Source organism: Cololabis saira, chromosome 7 (genome assembly GCF_033807715.1).
Source record: "Cololabis saira isolate AMF1-May2022 chromosome 7, fColSai1.1, whole genome shotgun sequence".
Lineage (NCBI taxonomy): Eukaryota > Metazoa > Chordata > Actinopteri > Beloniformes > Belonidae > Cololabis > Cololabis saira.
Window position 1 is genome coordinate 30092724 of NC_084593.1, and position 19375 is coordinate 30112098.

Sequence of the window (19375 nt, forward strand, 5' to 3'; positions counted from 1 at the left end):
TCCATTGTTAATACGATCTGTAAACTCATTACAAATAGTGTTTTTCTACAAAGTAATGAGTCTTTGTTAACGGCCTTCTTATATCATTATACTTTGAATTCCTGTCTCAATCCCAAGGACTTTTATGCGCCTTGATGCATTTAGGGATTTGAGTATTTATGTTTAAAACTAGGTCAAAGAGCGCCCTCTGGTGGTCAAACCCCTGCCAGCGCGTATCAATGTGAAGTTGTTGCCACATTACACCACTAGTCAGGCCGGTGGACGGTTCGCCTTCTCGCTGTATATATTTAGATATCTGACGTGCACACACAGATCATTTGCTGTGCCTCGAAGAAACAAAAACAATCTCAGGAGGAGTCGTTTTGGTTCAAAGTTCAGGCCGAACAGTGATGGCATCGGTGAAAAAGGACAACAGACTGACGAATTCCCAGAGCTTCATGTGTGTCGGTTTCGCCGGCGTTTTCAGCAAAACGACTACTTCACCTTTGGAGGTGGTGAAAATTAAAAGTCAGGTGGGAACTTTTCACTGCAAGAGCGGTTTCTGGCAAAGTTTTCTGGTGATTTACCAGAATGAAGGACTTCGGGGGTTTTGGAAAGGAAATCTGGCCTCATGCCTGCGGTTGTTTCCTTACACCGCGGTTCATCTCACCACATACAAAAAGTAAGTTGAAATAGTCAAACGTTTGTTTGGTTTCACTCTGTATTTATTTATTTTTGTACTGTTTATTTATTTTCTTGCCCATGTTATTGCGCAAATTAGCTTGTTAATCAACTCGGTCAGCTGACGCTGACTTTACAAGTTCGTGTGGTCGAGATAGTATTTGAAACAAGTTAATGTAAGAATAAAAAGTTTGCATCGATCTGCAGTTATTGAACAATTATAGAAACGACATAGTTGGTGTGTTTTTAACTGTTGTTTACAGCTAAAGGTTTACTTCCTGTTGGTTTTACCGACCACGACGCACCTTATTCCTCTCAGCCAATCAGAAGGCTGCATTTGCTCAGTCGATTTTTTAAAGATACACGTGTTATCTGTGGCCCCGAGTTCTGTCTGACAGGTGAGTAAATAAACGTCTCCTCAGTAAAAAGGCACAATTTCCCCACATATACACTTTTAAAAACTCCGAAACAACTTTTTGCAAAAATGTAATACAACATTATATTAAAATGGCTACTTATGTGGTATTACTTTTAACAGTGCCCAGCAACGTTGCTTGTACTTGAAACTGTTGTACAAAGTTGGAAATTGAAAAGGATTGACCATAAATACCTTCTTTTTTTTTTTAATTAATATTTTTATTAACAATTAACAGTACTGGTTATGATTTCAATTAGTATGTATGTAAATGCAGAGGTGGGTAGAGTAGCCAAAAATTGTACTCAAGTAAAAGTACTGTTACTTCAGAATAATATGACTCAAGTAGAAGTAAAAAGTAGTCATCCAAATAATTACTTGAGTAAAAGTTAAAAAGTACTTGGTGAAAAACCTACTCAAGTACTGAGTAACTGTTGAGTAACGTCTGATTTATTTTTTTAACACAACCATTCAAACAGACAAAAGTACAAAATAATCATCTTCAGGCAAATTAAATCAATAAAATAAATTAAAATGAATAAAACATAGCTTAAATTAAAATAATCTTAAAGTAAATTCACGTACTTTAATAAATAATAAAATAAATACAATAATAACAGAATAAAAAAATTAATTAAGCACAAGTAGCACAAAATTTCAAGCCTTTGTACTTTTCTGTTTTAACCAGAACTAGAACAAGCCCATGAACTCATAGAAACTCTGTGTGTGTTTGAGTCTGTGTAAATGTGACAAAACATGCAAAAACAAACATTTTTCCCAAAGAATCACCCAGTGATGTCATGAGATTGACACATACGCGGATAAAAGGGATAAAAGAAAAGTAACAGCTCAACGTAGCCTAATGTAGCGGAGTAAGAGTAACGGTTTCTCCTTCACAAATTTACTCAAGTAAAAGTAAAAAGTATAGTGATTCAAAACTACTCCTAAAAGTACAAAATTTCCCAAAAATTACTCAAATAAATGTAATTCGTTACTACCCACCTCTGTGTAAATGATACAATGTGTAGTCAGGCAAATGTAAGGTAAATGCCAATTACGTCTGAATGTTATTGAAGGTTTTATCATCAAATGCAGCACCATTTAAATATTTGCCATCAAACAGAAGTAAGATAGGAATCCTAGTACTAGGAATAATTTAATAAATGCTGTTTTTTTTTTGTATAGTGTGACATTGTGAAAGTAGGCCAACAAATATTGATTCTCAAAACATGATGTTTTCAACAATATTTTGGTTTTCATATATTTAAATATTAAAATTGGTTCCTCCTCCTCAAGATAAATATTTATTTATATCTTGGTCTGCAAAGTTAAAGTTTGAAATCAAACACGTCAACAAATTCATTGCTAAATAAAATAAATGTCAATATCTTAAATCATAATATATATTTTTGCAAATAGTTGCATAGAGTTATTTTACTTTTGCATTTAATTTTTCAATTTATGGTTATGGGGAACTTTTCATCATGGGGATGACCTGCCTGTGCGGCTGTGCTGAGGGCTCAATATCGCCGGGCCTTTTGTAGGGTCACTAGAGGACAACACATATGGCTGAGCCAACAGCATGGCTTACGAACAACATAAACATGCTGGACAGCCAGGTGCACAAACCACAACAGTAATCAGGCATAGAGTCATAAACCCCGTATCTCAGTAAGTGCCCAGTCACGCTGCATGCTTGTGTGTGCGTGTTCACACACCTAATCCTGATTTGGACAAACTTCCTCCTTGTTTTGTACACCACGTTCCTGGAAAGTACTACCCCTCCCCTATGTTTATCACATGTATCACTCATTCACGTGCTCTTCTGCAGAAGACTTCCTGTTATTGTCCTTAAATATGTCACTTTGATATGTCAGAAGAGATATTTTTATGTTAAAGAACATGATCTACCACAGTGTCCACTGTTGAGTTTAAGCATTTAAAAAAGTATTTTCAGTGTACTGAGCAGAACCAACGCCTTGATTTGTTTTTTTTCCCTGCTTTGTATTTTTGTTTGGAAGGCTAAATTAATCGACATAGTAAATAAATCGCCATCATTCTTTTTTTTTTGTTTAATTAATTTATTGTTTATTTATTTTATTTCTATTTATATCCTTAGTTTTTGCGGTTCCCTGGCTCATACATTAAAGTCCTCAACTTATATTTAAAAAATCTAACCAAAGAAAAGTGCAAATTTGAAAATTTAAGATATAACATTTGGCTTATTTTCCCCCTTCTAAAGGAACTCAAATCAATAATGTGTATTTTCTTAAGGAACGTTTTGGTGTATTGATTTATTAAACCAGAAAGTAAATGTGTATAGAGATGCCAATAATTTAAATTTAATGGGAAACAAATATCAGTAAAGAGATGGATTTGTAAATCTGTGTGTGCAGGATAGTCCACCTTCACATGGACGAGTTGGGCTTTATCTCTCAATGGAGGGCCATATTTGCCGGTGGACTGGCTGGTGTTGCTGCGGCTCTGGTCACATACCCTTTGGAGGTGGCGGAGACCAGACTCATCGTTCAGAACTGCAGGGAACCCACATACATCGGCGTCGCTCACACTCTGTCACGTATCTACAGAAATGAAGGGCTGCGAGCTCTCTACAGAGGGTTTTCCCTCACTGTCTTGGGTGTGTATGCATATTCCTAAAAAATGATTAATTTCCTGTGAGTAATGCTAAGGCATATGATATCAAATATTTCTCACCCACAATATTTGTACACCCTGTTGTATACAATGCATTGAGGTTTAAAAAAACTATCTTTGTGTACAGGTGCATTTCCATTTTCTGTTGGATGCTATGCAGTCTACTCGAATTTGGACAAGATCTGGAAGGAGCCTCCCTTTCGCTTCACTCCTCTGCAGAACTTCATTAATGGCTGTATTGCAGCAGGACTGGCTCAAACCCTTTCATACCCCTTTGAAACGGTGAAGCGTAAAATGCAGGTGGGTCACTATGGTACTATTGTTGTGTCCATGGTGACTAAGTAGGGGCTTGTATATGGAGCACTGCACAAGTAGTTTATCAGCTGAATGAACCTCATATTCATGTCAGCACTGTTTGTTGCGATACTGCTGTTGCACAGAACAGTTGCTGGCATATTTTATCATTCCGTTAAGTATTTTATCGTCTCACTAAGCTCGCCGATCTTGTCTGTTATATGTTGGATTTTCAACCACACTGCATTTTCACCTAAAGACTTTTTCTCAAGCAATCAGTGAGGAGAAAAAAAATCTGGCATCAAAGATTATTTACTCTTCACAGAACAGTCATGTTACAACTTGTGAAAACGTCATTGAAAATAAACCATTCGATTTTTAATTCTGACGATAATTCAAATGTTTTTCATTAAAAAAGATTACAAGGCACGGATGACTGTGACGTGCTGCTCTTGCTGTAGCAGCAAGACTACATCAACTTGTAAGTTAAGTGATTTATGATAACACTCTGTTTACAACAGAAGTAAGTTGTGCTGTATTTTTTTAAAATTGAGTACTTCACTAACCATCGGCCTGCTGTCGGACTACACCACCTCCTGGAGAAACTTCATAACTGCACAAACTGATCTGCACTGCTATGTACTTGCATTTGCAGGTCATTTCTCGCTGTCACTTAACTGCAGTGCGCGATGGTGCAGATGCTTGAGCACTCACCATTGTTTGCACACTACTTTTATCAGAGCATTGTGGGATACATTAAGGGCCCGATTTACTAAGATCCTAAATAAAGAGTACTAAATTGCGTGTGCACTGAAAAAGTTTGCGCGTGCTGTTGTTGTGTGTTTTGCGGGTGATCAACTAAGATTGCGTGCGCAATTGATAACAGGTGCAAACCTCAGTATTTAAATGAGGTGTTGCGCGTCTTACGGTTTGCGGCGCAAACTTTGCGCCATGGAGAGTGGATGGAAAGCAGGATATACAGTAGGCGCAAGCGCAAAATGAAATTTGACGAGTTGGAGTTAGAGATATTAGTGGAAGAGGCAAATTGTTGTGCCGTATTCAGCACCCCTGCCGTGAAAAGCACCCCCTCGTATATTCAATGATAAGTAGACCAAGAAAAAAAACAACACACTGACACTTCAATATATTTATATATACACACTCACACAAACACATACTTAGTAGTTTATATTATATATATTTACAAATATTATGGAAGACAACACAGTAAGCAGGCTATTAATTAATGACATCAATAACCATTTACCCCATTTTTGTTATCTGTGACTGTGATTGTGGGAAAGTATGACTATTGTGGAATCCATGAGCGCATTTAAACATGAATCATTAACACAAAACTGGACGCTAAACAGAACGTGACACGGAATGAGAATATGATTTTTGTCAGACGAGGGGGTGCTTTTCACGGCAGGGGTGCTGAATACGGCACAACACCGGTGTATGACAACTGCAGAACAGGCGCACAATAAGAAACACTTTTTTCTCCATGAAAACACATGATTTATTTATTATCACAAATAAAAAAATGAATGTGCCTCCTGTGGCAACCTTTTGCTGAATAATACTCGATTTAACATTCAAATAAAATATTTCTCCTTTTGCATGTGGAGATTAGCACCTTCCTTTCGAACGTATTAAATACGTAATACGCAATCACAATCCACGCAATTACTTTCAGGCTTGGTAAATCTCATTGCGTGTGGTAAATGGACCAATTTGCATCTTCCCCTCGCAGTATATAGCGATTTCTGCCGGGTACGCCCCATATTGATTATTCATCAGGGCAAAAGTACTAAATGAATTGCGTGTGCTATTTTGCTCATTTGAGAGGCGCAGTCCTCTTTGCACGCTGTTAGTAGATACGCTGGCACTTTGGTTTGCGGGTGCTGTCAAGTTTGCACACGTTTTTACACACGCAAACCTTTAGTAAATCAGGCCCTAAGTGTTCCTTATAGGGGTTAATAATTTTCATAACATATTTGGAAATGGCTAATAAATGGCAACCACTTAATGTAGTGGACTATATATTATTCAGGGTGGTGGTTTCAGACATGTCTGCGTGTGTGCTGTAGCCGATGTGCACTACAGTGTCCTAGGGTTTAAAAAATTGATAGATTAAAAAAAAATATTATGCCATAATATCAAGTGTTCAGTCATACAGTTTATGACAGGTAACTGTTTTCTCTCCCCTCCCGTATTTATTTATTTTTTAAGTTAAAAGTAAAAATGTGTTTATGTGCAAAATTGATGCTGGAGATAATGTAATGCATCTTATAATGAAATCAAATATTATGATGCATATCTACATATTCCTCACTTAATATCTGGTAAGAAAAAAAACCTGTCAACTACCAGTTGTAGGTCCTGATTACTGGCTGTATTACCGGTTTGTACCACAAGAGGGCACTATAGACGTGCCTAATTAATTGACTATGTAAAGTTTTAAAAGCAGTCTGTGGCTACACGCTGACCTTACTAAGCCATTTAATGTTTTTAAAAGTTGAAGAGGACACAACTTCAGAGTAACACCATTGTTAAATGTTTTGAACATATCCTTCACATTAAATAATTTTACTTAAATGTAATGAGCAGACATTTTCTGTATGTATGTCACAATCGTGGAAGAACATGTCGTGTTACTTTAGAGTCAAGTCTGAGATGTCCTCTGTACGTTGGGAAGGACTCGAGCGGAACAATGGCACTGCAAAGAACAGAATACTACATCCGCTTTCGTCAGGCTGTTATTAGACACCACAAGGTTCAACAGCAGCTGGGAATGCGAATGTGGCCCAGGTCTGCACAAGCTATAGATAAGTTCTCTAAAGATAGCTGGGAGCTGTCAGATACAAGGAGCACTGAGAGCTGTTTGTTTCCAGTCTATCAAGCCCACATCACCTTTTCAATAAAGACAAATTCATTCATTCATATATAAAGATTTCAATTTAGTCATTTGGTCTCTGTAGTGAAAAGCTCTAGATCTACACATTAGTGCATGGCAGGATGAAGATGATGGTAAAACAGCTGAGGTTTCAGAAGCTTGGGATAATGATTACAGTACTGTATGTTTAACTTATCCGTAAGCCTGATGTTTCCCCTACAAATTCCAACCCACATGTGACTTCAAGAATCCTCACCGCCTATATGATGGCCGGCAGGGCCTACGTCACAGCACAAGGGAACTCAGCGACGCCCCAGTTGCATATGACCCTAATAAAGGTTAAATATCTGCGTCCACCAATCAGTTGGAGCCGAGGGAGTCTCGTGGAGGTGAAATGGCTTTAGCAACCAAAAAAAATGTGTCCAGCTTCTCTCCTTGTATGTTATTATGATTATTATAGCCCGGAGAAGTAAAAACTTTGAACTGACCAGTTTACAAATGGTTGGTCTTTACACCCTTGTGGTGCTGTTTTCCCTCCGTCTTGAAACGTCTGAGGTTATCTGTCCTCTGTCAGATCACATGACACTCATAACACAGTCTGCAGGGTTGGGGTTAACTGGAGAGTAGAGCATAAACTTTCACACTGCAAGAGTCCTTTCACTGACTATATATAAATATGTCCTTGATAAATCTTTGTTATAATTCAGGCCCATTTCTGTCAGTCACATTTATTAGTCAATTTAAGTTATTAGAACATTTCTGTTTTTCTTCTTATTTATTTAATTTTATCACCTCAGCTTGTCCTTACAGAGTATTCAATATGTGACTACAGTGGTTTATATTGACACAATATATTGAAGATGTTTTACGTTAAGTAGTATGAAGTTGCCTTTTCACTCGGTACAAAACATTTTCAGTGTTGTTCTTGTAAAGCTGCATATGAGAAATGTCCACTGCATGTGCTCTTGTAGTAATTACAGTAATCTCCACTGCGTTCAACACGTCCTGCACTCTCTGTCCTCTAGCAAGACCCACTGCAGCTGTTTGAGAGCGTAGCTCCTGCAGCTCAAGCTAAATTTTGGACAAATCCTCCAAGAAAATATGTGAAGATGTCTAATGAAATCAGTGCACCTAAAGATTCACTTATGTTTGATTTCACTTTCATTGTTTTCTCAGGCGCAGAATGCCCGTCTTCCCCATTTTGGTGGAGCTGATGTCCACTTCACTGGAATGATTGATTGTTTCGTCCAGGTCGTTAGAAACAAGGGTGTCCTGTCACTGTGGAATGGCCTCACAGCCAACACTATTAAGGTACGTTCATGTACTACTAATAATAATTTGTCATTGTCCTCAGATGTGACATCACACTCGTAGGCAATGCAGTTCAATGCGTTACAAGCAAGTAGGAACTGTAATAGCTGCACATGCTCAAGAACATAGGGGACTTTATGAGTAGTGGGGTTGTAACTCGTGGCCTTGTCAGAATAGGGGCAGGGCTTGGAAAGTAGCATCCACAGCAGGAATATCACAAGGAAGGTGGAACAGCATGCTCCACTCTCCAATTTCAGCTGCAGATATCGTCAGAGTTGCACATTGTGTCACACATGACAATCTGAGTTGAAATAATGCCACCCCCAATTTGTCAAATACTTTGACTAAGACTTAAAGTAATATAACTGATGTCAGCGAGTAAATGCTTATTTTAATGAAATACACTTATCTCTCCCAACCGCTGTCATCCTCTCACAGATTGTTCCCTACTTTGGCCTTTTGTTCATGTGCTTCGAGATGTGCAAGCAGGTTTGTCTTTACCGCAATGGCTACATCCTCTCACCTCTGAGCTACAAGCTCACTCCGGGGGTCGACCAGAGCCTCGGGCCATACGAACTGCAGGAGGTCAAGCGCTACTTGAGAAACAGGAACTTTGGTTCTCGGGAGTCGTCTCTGGGAAATCGCTGGTGAAGCTAAGAAAAAAAAAAAAAAAACAGACTGTGGACTACATTTCACCAGCAAGGACTAAAAAATGTGATATAACCAGATATGTCTTGTCAACCATGGACTCTCTACCTCTTTCAGAATTGTATTATTTTATTTGACAGTATTTGATCAAGAATGACTCACTTGCCAGGAGTTTAGGACAGGTTTTACTTCATAACATGTGCCTCCAGAGTTAAATATTTATTTGGGGCTTTATTGCAGCTGTTGCTGCATAAACGCCATGTAGTGCCAGAGCCTATGCATTTCAAATAGGTTGCTAACAGCTCTGACACTGTGGAAAATCAAAACCTGAGCTTTAAGTCTGTACGAGGATAATTTTAAACATAATGTGCGGTTAACGTATTGATGCGTGATACGTTTGAGCATGTTATGGACAATCATGTTAATGTTCTAACATGGATTATGGTGGAGGAAATTGAGTATTAAAACGTCCTTTTTCATGAACACACTGTACTGGATAAGAGACTTTCTCCTATAGTGAGCTTTCAGCAAAAGAGCTTAATGACTGTTCTTTTGCATATATTCTAATACAATTTTGAGTTACATGGTTATTTTTGTTTAGAGAGGTAAACTATGTACAACTCCATTAGATTTATTTTACATTTAACTATGTTCATGGTTTACTTCTTATATTCACATTAGTGTATAATATGAAATCACCATTCATTATTAAAACGTTAGAAAAAGTGTTTTACTGATCCTGGGTGTGAAACTGACCATCTTTTATGTGGCATTTTGCAGGAGTGAGGGCTTTCAAATATATTCTGATGCTGATACATGTGTACGTTTGCTTGAGTAGTATTTTCAAAGTTCATTGTGACTGTCTCTTCACTGTGATTATTTTACTTAAAGCTCAGAGAACGAACTCAGCCCTCTGAGTCTGGTAGTACTTTTGAGGCATCGGACAAGTGTGGATGAGTGTGCTGAGACGGGCTTTGCTTGGAATCAGTCAGCTGATTGAATCGCGTCCTTCCCACTGTGGGAAAAAAAGAGTGACAGCCAGAGGACGCCAACAGATGGGATGACCTTTACCCGCCATATCCTTTAGGCCTCAGCTGCTTCAGACTGACAGTTTGACACAACCTTGAACTTTAAAGTGAAGCAAAACAAATAAATATAAACACAAAATGATGCATCCGGAGTTCTGCTGTGTTGTTTAATTAGACCATCCACAACTTTTCTTGTAAAATAAACCCTCTGTCCGTTGTGTGGGGGGAAAAAATGGGTCTGTAGTGGCTTTACTTTATTATGATAGAGGTGACGCTCCAAATCGGACCGTAAGGGACATCTCTTGGCCACGCCCCCCTCTCCTCCAGCCGACCAATCAGAAGCGAGCGTTGCCGTTCACGGTTTCTCTGGCGTGCAGCCTCCTTAAATCCCCTCACCTCCACATTGGATTCGGCCATTTCAACTCTACCGGCAAACCTCACGGAGAGAGCAGCGGGACCGCGTCCGACAACACCTGAAAGATGAGCGAAACAGCCATTTCCTTCGCCAAGGACTTTCTGGCTGGCGGTATCGCCGCTGCCATCTCCAAAACAGCTGTAGCCCCCATCGAGAGAGTGAAACTTCTCCTCCAGGTGGGTCTCATTTACGTCTCTGCAGCCAGTTACATGCATTGGTGTCAGCTTTATGTGGCATCCTCAGAACTCCTGGTACTGGTTTTGCAGAAGTATTACTACTTATTTTTGCTGATGCATGACTCCTAGGGGGTTTAAAAGGGAAGCTGAGACATTTCAAAAGGATGTAATGACATGTGATGGTAAAAAAAAAAAAAATTAATGGAAAAAAGGTTAAAACTTACAGATGCTACAGTGTCAGAAGTAGAAACTGGCTATTATTATTATTATTATTATTATTATTATTATTATTATTATTAGATAAAAATGATATTATTAGGATTATTATTTTATTTATTTATTTATTTATTTTATTTATATTTATTTAATTATATTATTATTATTATTATTATTATTAGGATAATATAAAAATTGTATTATTGATTGTTATTTTATTTTGTATGTAAAGCACCATCTGTTGCATTTATATTGCATGATTTGGTGCTATATAAATAAATGAAGTTTGAAGTATTAATAGTAAATCGTAGCAGTCTGTCAGAGATTGGTGCAGCACAGATGAAGAAGGATCATACCTGTTACGTCATAGACCAGCCCCCAAAAAAGTGCAGACTACTCCTGCGGACCAATGAGGGATCACCCACTGTTGTCTTCTTCAGTGACATGGAGTTAGTTTGTCTGACAACAGCCTGGGAAGGTCACAGCCAGGGCTGCGCCATGCTTCTCCTCTGCTGCATTGGGGCTGAGTTCAGGGGGAGGAGGAGGAAGAGGAGGGGGTGGGTGTGAATAGTTGAAGAACTGACTTATGCAAGTTTAAAACTTGAACAAATGGGATGATTATGGCATGCATATGTGATGGGCTCTGATGAACTGTAGTGTCTTTTGCTATGATTACAGGTACAACATGCCAGCAAACAGATTACAGCTGATAAGCAGTACAAGGGCATCGTCGACTGCGTCACTCGTATCCCCAAAGAGCAGGGCTTCCTCTCTTTCTGGAGAGGGAATCTGGCCAATGTCATCAGATACTTCCCCACCCAGGCCCTCAACTTTGCTTTCAAGGACAAGTACAAGAAGGTTTTCCTAGATGGCGTGGACAAGCACAAACAGTTCTGGAGATACTTTGCAGGCAACCTGGCATCCGGCGGCGCCGCTGGGGCCACATCGCTCTGTTTCGTCTACCCCCTCGACTTCGCCAGAACCCGTCTTGCTGCTGATGTTGGCAAAGCGGGGCAAGGGCGTGAATTCAAAGGCCTGGGAGATTGTTTGGTGAAGATCTCTAAGTCTGATGGCATCAAGGGTCTGTACCAGGGCTTCAGCGTTTCAGTGCAGGGCATTATCATCTACAGAGCTGCTTATTTTGGCGTGTATGATACAGCAAAGGGTGAGTTTCACTATCAAACATAGCAAAGCTCAACATCTCTTCTTAACGTTGAAGCTCATCTTGTTCCTTGACATTTCTGTTGCAGGCATGCTCCCAGACCCTAAGAACACAACCATTGTTGTGAGCTGGATGATTGCTCAGAGTGTGACTGCCGTCGCTGGTCTTGTGTCCTACCCCTTTGACACAGTCCGTCGACGTATGATGATGCAGTCTGGACGCAAAGGAGGTAACGCATCACGGTGCACCATATGCTCAGCTCTCTTTGCAGTTCTGATTTTAATATGTTAACCATTTTGCTTCCTCCCTTCAGCCGACATCATGTACACCGGTACCATTGACTGCTGGAAGAAGATTGCACGCGATGAAGGCACCAACGCCTTCTTCAAAGGAGCCTGGTCTAATGTGCTCAGAGGAATGGGTGGTGCCTTTGTGCTCGTCTTGTATGATGAGCTTAAGAAAGTTATCTAAGATGACTTTGTTTATCCACTGCTCTCATATTGTGAAGTTTAACTGTAACATATCTTGTACATTTGGAAGGACTTAAATGCCGAGTTATATATTTATAGGGACCAACTAGTATTTTCTACTAGTTGTACTGGGGGAATCTGTTATGCACTCTTCTCTTGGCCCATACTTTTTTTCCCTTTTTTCTTTTTTTCCTTTTTGTTTTGCCCCACACAATAATTTCATTCCCCAACCACAGGAACCTTGCTGGGAAAAGTTGAAAAATAAAAATAAAGGCAACCTACTGAGTGAATGTCCCACTTGGTTTTTAAATTCAGTGCAATGTCTGAAAGATGTCATGACACATTTAAGTGTCTTGGCAGCCCATGTTCCTTAGCCATGGTGCTTTGAAAGCCATTTGGCAGCCTCGTGTGAGAGATGTAAGCTTAGACCTGCAGGTTGTGCTTGGGAAGGAGCCAAAATCAGCTGAGGAAGCCGACTTGCTGAACATAGTTAAACTAAGACACGCTTGCAGAAAAGTGATATACAGGAAGTCCGGAGCTTTCTGTGTAAAATGGTTAATTCCAAATCTATTTAAGTAGAACAATCAGGATTACCTGTAGTAAGGTGGATTGTTCCTACCTTCTAAATATACTTTGAACTCCTGTCAAGCCTTATTCTGACTCCAACTGGTGTGACAGAGAACCCTGTCCTTGAACGGTTGGATCATTTTCCATCATGACAAATTATTTACTGTCACAGTCAAATGATCGCTTGATGTGCCCCTTTTGAAGTGCATAAGAATAGATTATTATGTATGCTAGTTCACAGAAGAAAAAGGTACAAAAGTACAGTTTTCATAGTTGGGCATGCAGCTGGTATTTTAAGCAATGTCATGCGTTAAATTCTTTTTGACATATGATCTTGGCTAGTTTAGGCTTTGCGCTGTTATGGACATGCTGTACTACATGTGGACCAAACAGGGTGTACGCCTCCCCTGCTGTAATGGTTAACTTTAGGCTCTTGCTTTGTAATGTCTATAAATATTTCTCAGTAGTAGTAGTAGTAGTAGTAGTAGTAGTACTATAGGGTTTAATTGTATCAACAACACTGAGTTTCCATAGTCCATTTAAACTGTTTTTGCTTATTTTAGCATTACATATTTTTTGTTTTTAATAGGCTATAGTAGTACTTTAAGTAAAGAGCTACTATATCTTGGGAACACAATCTTTTGATTTCAGGATTTAAAAAAGAGGAAATAGGATAAAATTTGATAAATGGGGTCTAAAATTATGAAAAGGTTTTTAAATGTCTCTAGCCAGTCTTTTAATGTTGCTCCTAGAGTTTAACAAAAGTCACCGTTGATGAGTCGTCAGTATTATCATCATCATCATTAACTCTTAAAAGAATCACTCGTACAAGACCAAATAAAACGTGACTTGAAACGGTTCTTATATTTTTTAAATGCAACCCAGACAAAGAGCCGAGAACCTAATTTAAAGCAATGCTCTCAGATTATGTCATTCCCTCAGCTGGACACCGTCTGATGTGCCTCAGTGATTCACGAAGTCTTAAATTTGACCTCTAACCCAGTGAAAACAGTTGACCAGTCAATCCTTGAAAGCTTCTCTCAGCAGGTGACACATAAAGTTGATCCCTCATTCACCGAGCGACTGTGCCCTCACAGTTTACAAACACAGTGACTTGGAGGTCATGTGGTTAAACGGTCAATCCATTGCAGTCTCTACACTTTCACTATCATTGCAATATTCACAAATGCATGTTTGAATTCATTCATATTTTGCAAAACGTCCATATAGTCTTATTTAATAATTTAATGTTTCATAGGAATTCCTTTCCAATATTTCATTCAAAACATTGTTGAGTAGACTTATAAAGAAATGGGAAATATGATTTTATACTTTAGTAAAACTAATGATTTCCCTTTCTAAAAAGGGACGGGGACACCAGTGTGTCTGGTTTATCCACATTATGCAAGCCCACTATTACTGAAGCTAAACTCACTTAGAGCCATCTGTCTGCTCAACTTACATAATCGCAGCTGTTTCACTGAATTATGTCATAGCATTATTATCTATTCTCCCATCTGTCCGTCATGTCGTTAAAGTTAAAATATCGGTTCCATTGTGCTCATATCAGGTGTTTTACCTATCAAAGGATGACCTGTTTCTGGAGTTTATTAAGTCCATATTATTTCTTCCATCACACACATGTTCTTCAACAAATGTCAGTCGTAAGTCTGAGGTTGCATCTGTTGGGTCGTCTGCCCTGCTCAGGGCTCAGTGAAGAGAGGTTTTGCTGCCCTCTTGTGGTCATATGACGCCATAAGTAACACCTAAACATGGAAAAGTACGTTTAACATTTCTCCAAATTAAATAGAATAACCTCATTTTACCACATAATTAAAGAATAAAACCTGTAGATTAATTTGGTTAAATTTGTCAATAATACATACGTAAACCTGAAGTAAAATATAATTTCATACTCATACAAATTTTTATATATATACTACCTGAACATAATTTTCTATTTTCCAGTAACTGAAGATGAAATGCATTTATTGATTTTCAGTTTAAATAATATATAATAAGCAGAGAATGTGGCCATTGTTTTTATATCATGGCAGGTGTGGGTTTTTTTTTATTTTTATTTTTTTTAGAACATTTATGCATTCAAGTTCTGCACTTTCGCCATTTTTAATGTATTTGTTGAGATCATGAGCAGTTTTGGGTGTCTGACTTGACCTGGTCTGATTACATTTAAGCCCAATCTTAGAAGGCAAGACACCCTCTGAGACAGCTGTGAAAGTTTAGCGTCTCTCCACCAATCCTTAAGATCAGGGATCCTGATTCAGAGCATCATCTCCTCACAGTACTGCACAGGACATTAACGGCCTGCAGAGGGTAGTAAAGTAAAATGTGTTTATATAGCACTTTTCACAGAGGACGCTCATAAAGTGCTTCACATAACAACACAAAGGTAAAAAGTTAAAACTATAAATTACATAAACAAGGAAAATATAATCCATAAAGCACAAAACCAAGACTAGCAACAGACAGAAACTGTCAGAAAAATCACTACGATCCCTTACTAAAAGCTTGCTTGTACAAGTATGTTTTAAAATGTTGTTTTTTTTTAAATGTCCACAGTAGCTGAGTCTCTCAGGTCCTGAGGAAGAGTAGTTCAAAGCCTTGGTACAATAGACTGGAAGGCTCTATCACCTCTGGTTATAAACCTAGTTCGAGGTACAACCAGAAGAGTCTGGTTGGCAGACCTAAGAGACCTGCGACATGAGGGCAAAGGAGTTCAGACATGTACCCTGGAGCCGGATCATGAAGAGCTGTAAAAGTTAAAATCAAGATTTTACAATTAATCCTAAAACTAACCGGAATCCAGTGCAGCAAGGCCAAGACGGGAGTTATACGGTAACTCGTCTCAGATGTCAGGGTGGCCCGGCAGTAGAACACTGTCTAAGACCCCCCCCCTGTATATCCACGGCTATTCAAAGAGCTCTTCCTTGCTACCCTTCCCCTAGCCTGACAAAAGGCATGACCTGTTGATGCTGACCTAAGGAATTGTTTGTTGCCACCCTGCAATTCTCCACAGTAGCTCTGTCAGCTTCAGCAACACCTGTTTGTGCGACATGAAGAGGCTGCGGGCCAGCGTCACCTTGCACCCTGCAAACATGTGCTGGAGGCATATGCTACTGTTGTTGCACAGTGGGATCCTCATTCCCAAACCACCAAGGACATGGGGATGTGTTTTAGACTGCCTTCATCAGGAAGCTGAGTCATGCTCGAGGACACACTGACTTGATAAAATATTGTTCCATTTCCACCAGTGTGTCCTCCTCCACCATCAAGGTCTTCCACTGCTCCGCTAGTGGCTCTGTACAAGACTTGGGCCCAATCCCAATACACCCCCTACTTTTCTTCACTATCCCTACTTTCTTTCACTCGCCCTTCTTTTCTTCACTACCCCTAAAAAAGAAGGGACAGATTTTAGGGCACTTGAAATCTTCCCAGGGGCCTGTCCCAATACTCCCCCCACCCCTCGTTTTCATTCCTACTCCTAATCAGGAAGCTGAGAGCCAAAAGCTGTTTTAATTTCAGCTGTAGCGCTGTTAATATGGCACTTTATTAAGTTTTAATATTTTTTCAGGTGTAAAAGTAACCCTTAAGATCCCCAACCTGTGCTCAGTTTATCCAAATAACGCCTGTTAAGAAATTTGATCTGATTGTTTCGGCGATGATGAGACCGGGGCGCAGCAGCAGCCGGAGTACAGACGTGATCGCCAGGTCAACCTGCGCCGTCTTCCCGGGGAGAAACCTGCAGCTCTGTGGAGAATTACCGCTGGCTGAAATAAATCATTTAGGAAGATAAATGTTGGTTTAATAGATGAAATCTAACAGTTGTAGCTACGCCTGTTAAGAAATTTGCTCCGAAAAATTTCGGGATTTCTGTCTGCCCGCCGGCTTCGGGAGCTGATTTATGGTTCTGCGTTAAATCGAAGCAGAGCCTACGGCGTAGGGTACGGCGTAGGGTACGGCGTAGGGTACGTCGTACGGCGCGCGTCGCCGGGTAACCTACGCCGTAGGCCTGCATTGGTGTAACGCGGAACCATAAATCAGCCTTTATTCCGGCGAGATTGCAAAAAATGGGCAAAAAAGTGATTATGTATGTTATTCACTGAGTGACTATTATGAAAGTAAAATATATATTTCTCGCTAGAAATGTAATCAAAACTCATTTTTATGCAGAAACTAACTCGAAATATTGATTTTATTCACTAAAAAATAAGAAATGTCCGCCATGTTTTTTTTTTTGGATTCAGTCCGCAAATGACGACGAAAAGCATTTTGGGAAATTTTTTGGTCCCTAGGTCAGCGAGTGAGGACCGCAAATCCCTCGCTCCGTAGGGACAATTCATAGCCACTACCCCTCGTTTTCTCCACTCCCCCTAGGTGAAAAGAGGAATTGGGACACCACTACCCTCACGGGAACGCGCAAAATTTAGGGGTAGTGATGAAAACGAGGGGTAGGGGGAGTATTGGGACAGGGCCTTGCACTGGTTCTCCTCCGCCCATTCCTGCCTAGCTGTTCAACTTTTCCAAGACCTCTCCGTGCTGCAACCTGCTGATGGCTTGGTTGAACTATGCATGCAATTTCGTCCCCGGCCCCATATGAACCTCTGCATCTGCACTTCTTATAAGCTAGTCCTTGGATTCCCTTTGGCTGAAGATATTGGCTGAGTTCAGCAGAGGCTGCAAAGTATTCTTGCCAAAGAGGCCTAAGTTGGAGAGCAGCAGGGGAAGCTGAGCCATTTGCTGATGCAGTTGTTGGCCATGCCATGCATCATGGTCCCTGCTGATGATGCAATTTTGCAGACTGCATCAACATTATATGTTAGAAGAGTATGACAGCACAAATACTGCCATCACCACAACTGGTGCCGACTCTTGCTAACCTGCCTGCCAGTCTATTCCGAAACAATTGTCTATTATTCGTCTGTTGCAGAGCTCCAGAATATTCCCACCCTAAGATTTGAATCGGCTGCTTCTGCACAAATATAGCATTTCCTCTGCTCCTGCAGCATTCACCATGCTATCATCCCTCACTCCTTTCTGGATTGAGAGACTCTAAAACTTTGATGACTTTCTCTCCAACCTTCGACCAGTGTTGACAACTCATTGAGGTGCTTGGAAGTACATGGGGCTGCCTGTGAAATACTTGTGCCATCTTTCATGTAGCTTCTTGAGGCAGAGATTTTGATGTCAGATAACAACCTAAAGCCTCTCACTACTTGCTTGTTAACAGCACAGGCTGCTCTGTGGAAAAACTCCAGTGCAAACAGTTAGAAGAGCCATTAGCATTCACCATATGTGGATTGCCTCTCTAGCTCTTAGTGCATTCTTATTACAACACTATTGAGTGGTAGTGTAGTAATAAACATAATCTCCTTATTTTCCAGCCATATATCTTTATTGATAGATGTCAGCAGGCAACAACAGGCGTGTCAGTAGCACATTTCTCTCTATAAATGTAATCAGAGGATCCATAACATCTTGACAAAATCCTGTTAGTACTGCATTAAACAAAAAATGATCTATAAAGTAATCTGCCCTGCTCAGTACTTAAATAAAGAGCAGCATCACTTTGTGGTCTCCACCATATAATCTACCCACTGGATGGCAGTATCTCAAATGAAACTATATCTTTCAACAGTTTTATGGTTAATTAATGTATCATAAGAAGGAATCATATAATGTAAGAAGGAAGGCAATTTAAGGAAGGCAAGTAAAAACATGTCTGCCTAATGGAGGCCAGCCAAGTATTATTGAGTTGCCTGAAGAGTCTGTCAAGAGTCAGCCACACCTCTACAAAAATAATGAATTTATAGCTATTATTATACTCAGTTGCACAGACAATCATGTAATATCATTTTTTTCAAGTAGATATATTTAAGTAGTCTTGCTGTTGCCATAGAGTCTGCCCATAGTGTTGATGTGGTGCTGGATGAAATAGAGTCTGACACCCCTGTTCTACAGAATTCAGTTACTGTGTTAAATATTAAAATTAAAATAAGAAGAGGACTGAACAAGCAGGGATTGTTTTAAAAAAATGCCTGCACAGAGCCTCTTTTGTCTTAAAAGAACATAGCAGCACTGCTCATGTGTGCAAAGATGCATCGGAATAAACCCTCAATGTCGCTCTGAAATATATTATATTATATTATATTATATTATATATTTAAAGGGGACCTATTATGAAAAACACATGTTTTCTTGCTTTAACATATATAAAGTGATCTCCCCTCAAGGCTTCTTACAAACATAACTGTTCATTCAGGGGAAGCATCTGTTTTAAGCTCAAGTCAAGTGACCAAAGTCTTAATAACCGTCAGAGACACTAATCATGTCTACGCCATTAGCAAAGACGGCCCTAAAAAGGTCACGCTCACAAAATATGTAAAGCAAAGTAGAGTGCTCGCTAATGTTCTCGGAAAGCTGCTTTGCAAAAGACAAAGT

The 19375-nt window shown here is 39.6% G+C and overlaps 2 protein-coding genes across 2 annotated transcripts; both read left to right on the plus strand.

The window, feature by feature from the left end:
* Positions 1–252: 252 nt before the first annotated feature.
* slc25a43 (solute carrier family 25 member 43) lies at positions 253–10503 on the plus strand. The gene is made up of 5 exons (XM_061725529.1): positions 253–661; positions 3472–3713; positions 3858–4030; positions 8100–8234; positions 8673–10503. The coding sequence occupies exons 1-5, from the start codon at positions 390–392 to the stop codon at positions 8883–8885; spliced, it is 1035 nt and encodes a 344-aa protein (XP_061581513.1). The 5' UTR covers positions 253–389; the 3' UTR covers positions 8886–10503.
* On the plus strand, positions 10309–12639 carry slc25a5 (solute carrier family 25 member 5). The gene is made up of 4 exons (XM_061725530.1): positions 10309–10501; positions 11396–11882; positions 11968–12108; positions 12193–12639. Exons 1-4 carry the CDS (start codon positions 10391–10393, stop codon positions 12348–12350), a joined length of 897 nt encoding a protein of 298 aa, XP_061581514.1. The 5' UTR covers positions 10309–10390; the 3' UTR covers positions 12351–12639.
* The last annotated feature ends 6736 nt before the right edge of the window (positions 12640–19375 follow it).

What these genes read in the sequence shown, in the direction of transcription:
- slc25a43 (XM_061725529.1), top strand. Translation starts at nt 390, where the DNA reads ATGGCATCGGTGAAAAAGGACAACAGACTGACGAATTCCCAGAGCTTC. An exon ending in GTTTTCCCTCACTGTCTTGG is followed by an intron (nt 3,714 to 3,857) that starts GTGTGTATGCAT and finishes CTTTGTGTACAG; the next exon opens with GTGCATTTCCATTTTCTGTT. An exon ending in CGGTGAAGCGTAAAATGCAG is followed by an intron (nt 4,031 to 8,099) that starts GTGGGTCACTAT and finishes TTGTTTTCTCAG; the next exon opens with GCGCAGAATGCCCGTCTTCC.
- slc25a5 (XM_061725530.1), top strand. Translation starts at nt 10,391, where the DNA reads ATGAGCGAAACAGCCATTTCCTTCGCCAAGGACTTTCTGGCTGGCGGT. An exon ending in GAGTGAAACTTCTCCTCCAG is followed by an intron (nt 10,502 to 11,395) that starts GTGGGTCTCATT and finishes CTATGATTACAG; the next exon opens with GTACAACATGCCAGCAAACA. An exon ending in GCAGTCTGGACGCAAAGGAG is followed by an intron (nt 12,109 to 12,192) that starts GTAACGCATCAC and finishes TCCTCCCTTCAG; the next exon opens with CCGACATCATGTACACCGGT.